The 7,832-nt window shown below is 35.2% G+C and overlaps 1 protein-coding gene across 1 annotated transcript in view; it reads right to left on the bottom strand.

Annotated features, from left to right (window-relative positions):
• Window positions 1–1,765: 1,765 nt before the first annotated feature.
• The window catches only part of pcgf3 (polycomb group ring finger 3), a 212,001-nt gene continuing 205,934 nt past the window's right edge, over window positions 1,766–7,832 (bottom strand). The window contains exon 10 of the mRNA XM_043674543.2: window positions 1,766–7,690. Within this exon, the coding sequence (XP_043530478.1) occupies window positions 7,643–7,690 (48 nt within the window). The 3' untranslated portion in view covers window positions 1,766–7,642. The remainder of the gene's footprint in view (window positions 7,691–7,832) is intronic.

Here is a 7,832-nt window from a genome sequence, read left to right as displayed (position 1 = left end):
AGTCTTTGTCCAATCTGTGAGACACTAAAAATTTGGAGAGTGGTGCTTTAATTTTTCTTTAAAGGCTGAATGCAGAAAAATTTCAATATTGTTCTCAAAAAATACAGTTTTCCTGCAATGGTAGCCAGATTTTTACAAAATATAAATAAGGCAGCAAACTTAAAGGTTACATATAAATTAACTTGGTACTGTAAGGAAGTGCAAAGTAGTATAGTCATCAGATATTAAAGAGTGCCTGTTAGCATTCACCTGGAGGTATGTACTAATGCTTCTGCATGAATATCAAAACTTTAACAGGATCTTTTTCTCAAGATTAGAAATGTACAATAGTTCTGTACTGCTAAGAGATCCAGATATTTTTAAAGAAGAAATCATTGATATTAATTTCTGTTCTTATGTTGATAAAAGAATTGCATCAGAGAGCTGGCACACATCACAGGCAATGTGCAAAGTGGTTGAACCAAAAGTTGTTGAACTGTTAGAAACATAGTGTACATTCTATTTCTACTAATTCAATGACGGATCCTGGAGAGACTTGATTAAAACGGTATCTAGCAAAACATCTGTGCCACTCTGCTTAATATACTGTTGTAAATGACAAATGAAATGATAATTGGATATCACTGAGATCTTAAACTGCTCAGTATGACAACTCAAATTTGGTTCGCAATTTTATCTGGAAAATTAAGTTTTTGTGCTATCACAATACAAGACTAACATACAAACAAACTTAAAACACAATCCAGTTAGCTAGCACCAAGCAACTTGCATTAAATCAGAAGATTTTAAACAAAATTGTTATCAAACTCCAACTTACCTCTGAAGTCAAAAAGAAAAGCTCTCTAATATGTTGGGAAATGCAGGCTGGTAGAATAGTTCATAGTAATGCTAACTGTCTCTTTCTCAGTGTCAGTATGAGAGCTTGCAGGTAAATTAAGTGCCTTTAGACTAGCCTAGCCAAAATGCTGGAAGGAGAGAGAAGACAAATGACAGGTAAAATACCCACATCAGTCTGCCAGTAGTTGAGCATTTTGATAATTATTAAACATTGTTGACTTTGATTAAAGGATAGTCACTTCCTGTTTAATGTCAACTGTACTGTGAACTGTCTGAATTTCCAAGTGATACAAATTCAAATATATTGAAAGCTTTCTAAAGTTCTTGAGTTCCCTTTGAAGCTATTAATATATTTAATCCTCCCCAAAGGAATATAGAAAGCAATAGTTGAACTTAGCAGAATCAGATCCCTGCATTGTCTGTTAGCCCTATTCTGTATCGTTTTTTAAATATGTATCACATCAACATGAAACCATGCTTTATGTACCTACACAAACATTGCATATATTTATAACTGTTTTACAATTGAACAAGTGCAATAACCAAAGTGTTGGGATAGTGAGCCAGTTACTATAACAGTCATTATGATTGGAATGTGAAACTGCACTCTTCTACAACAATTGTGATTCCAGTTAATTACCAATTATCTTGGTAAGCTTTCTTGTAAAGAGAGATGTGTAGTCAGGTGCTGTGAGAATGGACTCTTCCTGCCTGTTTGGATGAACAGTCAGTTTCCCGATGTGCTCTAAATTTCCTCCTTCTGTCAATGATCAGACAGAATTGTTTTGCCCGCCATGCTTATAGTGGGGCTGGACTGGTGGGTTCACTCAAATTAAATTATATTGTTTATATTATAAGCAATTTGAGTTTATAGTAGTTTCCATTTGGAAATTTCCTATTTCTCCTCGACAAAAGGATACTGTTGACGTAGATCACCTGTTATCAGCTATAAAGTGTCTGTTTTTACGTCTGGAATATGTTAAACAGAACTTACAGCACATAAGCAGGCTATTTTAGCCGTTATGGTCTATGCAGGGATTTTGTACTCTTCATGAGCCACCTTGTACTCTAAGCATCTATTCCCATTCTGCCCCATGATCAAAATAGAGATATAGGCAGAAGATGCAAAATGAAAACTCTAAAATATACTCCACATGGAGCACACTGATGAGGTATCTGCAAATGATGTCCTACAAATAATATGTTCCTATACCTGAATACATTGTCTCAACAGTCCCACATTGCATGTTAATTAGTCAACACTTAAGCACCAAGACCCAAAGTGGTAACAAACATTAATCATTTTTTTCAAGCTTTGTCAAAAACAAATCAAACACACAAAAAAAGGTTGTTTCTTAGGCACGCCGCAACACCAGGCTAATATTAACAGGACTGGTTTGTCTTTCGATACTGCATTTACACATCACATACAAACTTTGAATATCTGATTTAAAGCTTAGTTGAAATATAATGGTTATTATATTTCCTTTTTTGAATACTAAGACTTTTGGAATCAGACAGCTAGATTCGCCCAACCGGAATGAAAGAAACACATACTACAGGAGACAGCCATTTGAAGAATCAATTATCTTTAAGAAAATCTGCATGATTTACACTTTCGCCTTGAAGTATAGTGAACAGTTTATATATAGTTTCCATTCTCAACTGTTGCAAAGAACCAATAATGTTACTACATCCGCTATAATAGAAATGGTTTGAAATGAACAATGAGGTGACTAATGGGTAAGAAACCTGCACATAACTGACCATGTTGCAAAGATATAAAGAATAACATTCAAACAATTTTAAAAAAAACATTGCAACTTGATTCCATTCGCAGTCTACGCCAATGCAGTTAATATTGTGACTAATTACAATAAAAACTCACTGTTTCAGTGTGCTAGTAAATGTACCTAATAATTCAGATTAAATTGGTAGCCAATTTACAGCAAAGATTATGTAATTTAACTTGCTCTGTATTACTCTGACAAGGAATCAGGTCATAGAAGCAAAGTTTAATAGAAAATAAAATTATATATAATTCTGCACCCCCTCTTTTTTTTAAAAAAAGACTACTTACAATATCATCTTTGAAGGCTCCAATAAGCAAGCGTTGATTCAGGTATGAATGAAAGGCTGGATAAATAATAGAGTTCTGATACCACACAGAAGCTGAAACCCACACAAACAGGGACATTATGCTACTCATATCAAAAACAATGCAATAGATAAACATATAATCAGAATGAGCAAACAGTTCAATCCAGCCTTCCTTGAATATCATATTGTATACTGGTACTTTCACTTAGAATTTTGTTGGTGAAAACATTGCAGAATTATAAGTATCCCATTGCCAAACTATTAAGACAAATCTAAACTGTTTACTCATCCATAATCATCGATAGCACATAATCCAAATTCAATACCTACCTTCACAGTATTAAGGACTGTAGCTTTAGGCTGCTTCACCAAACAATTCCATAGCTGTTTTATCTTCATTATGCTTTGGCTTTCTTACTTAAAATGCTTTGTAGTGATATATTTTACAAAGGTCAAGAGTCAAATAGGTAATGTTAGAAAAATCTCACCCAAACTGGCACCAATTTGCACAAATGCACAATTTATGGCACCATGACACAATAGTCAGAATTAACCACTGACTAGTTATCTTAGATTATGTAACAGGATCAATAACAGGATCAATAATTGAATTGAAGTTAAAGGTAGACCAGAGTTTGTTAAAGGCACTCGTGTCTTTTACCCATAATGTTCCATAGGTGCAACATCACTCAAAGCCAATACAAGGGTTGACTAAATAAACAAGTCCACCTGTAATTTTCCATACAGTTAAGCTATTTTGAACTTTAAAAAAGGCTGCAAGTCAATGTAATAACAGAAACCACAAGTATGCACCAATGTAGGCCATTCAGCCCCTCAATGCACAAGTAACAAGGCGCTACATTTTAACACATTCAGATTCTCCAAATTTGTCAGTTTGGGGTTGGCTCAAGCATTTTACCGATTCAGGACACACCTCAAGTGCCATATATGTCAATGTTCAGAACATGAACTACACATTTCCAACATGGCACTGTTGGTCTCTGTTCTAAGCACCATATGACACTTCGCTTGGTTATTAGTTTTTAATGGTCAACACAGAAAATAACAAGTGCAGCAATTAGTATAAACAATCATCATCTTAACTGCTCTCAACAATTCAAATCAAGACTCTACAATATGTATGTGAAGGAAAGATATCTTGAAGAAGATTTATACCTGTTATAGATCAAATCATGTAGTGTTTACGGAACTGAACAAACACAGGACGCACATGAAGAGGTTCAAATCATTCTCTGTAAATTGTGAAATGGAATGCAACCAATATGATAGTTCATGGGAAAGGGTTCACATCATCATTTCTTGGTCTTTCCTAAAAAAGATTTGTATTTGCTTTCAATATCCTCCAAAATGACTGAACAAACCATTGAGTTGGTTTGAATAGTGGCCGAGCTGATAAATGAGATTTGCAGAAAATATTTATCTGTGGAGAAGCCTTTTAGACTAACTTTCTGAGTTGTTGTAATTAACTATGTGTTCATCTCAGAGGGGAAGTGAGAGAAAAATCTGAAACTGGAATACAAGGAAGAGGTTGAGCATACAAGGTGAAATACTGGAGCAAATGGAAGAGTTGGTCAACCAGCTCATTATATTTAGATTAGGTTAGATTCCCTACAGTGTGGAAACAGGCCTTTTGACCCAATAAGTCTACACAACCCTCCAAAGAGTAACCCACCCAGACCCATTTCCCTCTGACTAATGCACCTAACACTAAAGGCAATTTAGTATGGCCAATTCACCTGACCTGCACATCTTTGGACTGTGGGAGGAAACCGGAGCACCCGGAGGAAACCCACGCAGACACAGGGAGAATGTGCAAACTCCACACAGACAGTCGTCCGAGCCTGGAATCGAACCTAGAACCATGGTGGCTAACCACTGAGCCACGGTGTCACCCTTAGATCTAAGATTCTTGATTTTTGGTTTGTTAAAAAATTCAACTTTTAATAAATCTATCGAACCTCATCAAAAATCAATGTTTTTTCACAAAATGTCTTTTCACAAAAGTTTCAGCCTGAATGAATGCAGACTCTTTATGCAAAAACCACAGGTGAGGAATGGACTTGGAGTAACATCAAAACATGCAAAGAGGAAAGGCTATTTATAGTATTAGTGTTTCCCCCCAATTAAATCTTTTTAAAGCTTCCCAACTGTCAGCTGATGCTTTATTTTAAACCGTAAAGCCAGGTGGTAGACTGTGGAAATATGTAAAGAACGGCTAACATTGGACATTAAAATGTAAAGGCACTATTTATTATCACACTTTGCATGACTTAAACAGAAAAAGGCAGTTTATGAATTCAGTCTACGCGCTGGATTCCAGATCAATCAACTCTCTCAAAGGGTGAATCTCTAATATTTTGGCAAATAAGGATTGTATCAAATAGAAACCATAAGAAAGGTTAAAAATAGCAAGAGAAGGATAATGTTACAGAACAGGTTTGTAATAATTTCAGGAGAAGAAAACTGTTCAAATGTGAGTAACAGTTCAGATAATGTTTCTAAGGGTGTTACACCATCACAAGGTGTTAGCACTATAGCTGATTGTGAAAAGAGAAGTGAGAGAACTGACAGCACAACAATATCCATTTCTAATTCTACAACAAAAAAGAATCAGTCACAGCCAGCCCCAGCCCTGAATAATCTTGAAGAGTCATTGAATTTTGAAGAGAAAGTTTCTTGAGCTGTCCTGATTATGGAGGGTGGTAACAAAAGAATATTCTTACTTAAAATCATGTAAACAAATCTTGAAATCCCTCTCAACTTTGACATACTGAAAATTAAACTGGGATACAACTTTGAAATAATATTTCATTTAATCCATCATTAAAAAATCATTGAAGTTCCAATTCTGCAAAGATCCTTTTTACCTAATCTAAAAACATATTTCATCATTGCCAAAAATAGTATTATGTGAGTCACTGTACAGGGACATTGCAATTGTTGGGGCATTCCATACCAACAGTTTTGCAGTCAATTATACACATTAAAATATTTACAAAGACACTGTACAAGAATAATGCTGCACTGGTATATTAATGCATAACTCTGTTTAATGCTATTCTGGTTTTTAAAATGTGGACTGCCTATTTTCAAAATCTGTATACACAGTGTAAGAAAATCAAACACCAGGTACCATAAACTGAGAGATATAATTAAAATAAATACTCAATCCTTCAGAAACTGTCCTGAACAAAGTGGGAAAAGTACTAATTCTCAATAATGCAACCATAATTCTTCTTCCACACTAGCAAACCATGATTTCTACTACTTCAAATGGGACTTTATTACAGTTTGGGATATGAACGGTGTTCTTGACAAGAATGGGTTCAATTTTTAAAAATATAGATGAAATTGAACAGTGGTCCTTTTCTCTGAATCACTCGAAATAATTTTGATGATTTTAACTACGATTTGTGATACAAACATATATCACCTCTCCTGAGAATATCCGTTTAATAAACCTGAAATTCAAGAACATTCCAATGGAGGGCTCATGCTTACTGCTGACACAACAAAAGCAAAACAAATCTTACAAAATGTTATTTCACTAAACAGAGATGCAACAAAAATTCCACAGTAAGACCTAGTTAAGAAAGTGTTTTAAACAATCTGAACAGGGAAGTTCACATTTCTACAGCAATAGTTATAGCTCATTGAAGTTACAAAGTTTAAACATCAAAGGGAACTTGGCTGGTTCAGGCAATGCTACAATCCAGTGATGATAAACATTTGCATGGGGGCCTGGTCAGATTCTAATAATGGTGAGAGTGTACATGACCCAGTGGAATTAATGCCCAATGCTGCAAACACGGTTTTCAAAACCAGCAGACAGTCCATGTGAGTACTGCATTGCACTGCTACGATGCTTCATTCCAGAGAAGTGGAACTTGATGTCAGCGCATGGTCTACACGCAGTGTTCAGACTGATGGATTGAAATCAGAACTGAATCCTCAAGAAATTCACTTTGGTTTGCAATTGATAATTGAAAAATATTTTTTTTTCTTTAAATCTATGATTTAACATGTTAAAATTCCACTATGTGATGTATTAACACTCAAAAGAAATCACTTTACTCGCTATTTTAAGTAGTCATTAACTCATGGATTATAATTCTGCCAATACAACGAACAGGAGTTTCACAGTCAATTTTTTTTTAAATTCAGAATTTCAATTTCAAATTGCTGAGCTGAACCAATATAAACCGTCTGAAAGGCTCTTTAAATAAGAAAGCCAAAGCAACCCACAGCTTCATAAACTGTATTATTAAAACAATTTAAAATCACAAGTAGGTTCACAGAGTTGCTAAAACAATAGTCAAAATGTAAACGATAAAATATTTCTTGTGCCCGCAACAAAGCCTTCTAACACATCAAATTCATGTCACTGCTTTCTTTCTTTATAAACCAGGTATAAAAAGTGTCTTGGTGCAATTTAATTTGATCCTTTTTGAAATATATTATGACTGTAAACCCATTTCAACTTGAGCGATTCCAACACTGTAGTAGCGAGCACAGAAGCAGGCTTTTCTTGGGTCAGTTCCAGTTGAGCAATACCTCTGATTCGGTGTGTGTATTTGCTGGTGTGTACCACATGCTAGATCCAGTGATGCACTGGCTGAGTGCTGGATGATAGTCTCTGCAAAATTTGCACCTTATGAAGTTCTGCTGACGATAAAACTTGATGTCATAGCAGGTCCATTTTTGGCCTATAATGTAGCAGGAGGGGCGATTTCTTCAAAAAGAGAGGGGGATATACAGCATTATAAATACACCACAGGTCACCAGTTATCAAAACATATTAAATAAATTGAACAAGATTTTTCACTAATTATTGCCACCATTTTCTGGTCCAATCTTTTACGTCAATGAGCCGG

Source organism: Chiloscyllium plagiosum, unplaced genomic scaffold (genome assembly GCF_037043375.1).
Source record: "Chiloscyllium plagiosum isolate Xiang-an unplaced genomic scaffold, Cpla_swu_hap1 HiC_scaffold_36, whole genome shotgun sequence".
NCBI lineage: Eukaryota > Metazoa > Chordata > Chondrichthyes > Orectolobiformes > Hemiscylliidae > Chiloscyllium > Chiloscyllium plagiosum.
This window is presented reverse-complemented; position numbering and strand designations above follow the sequence as displayed.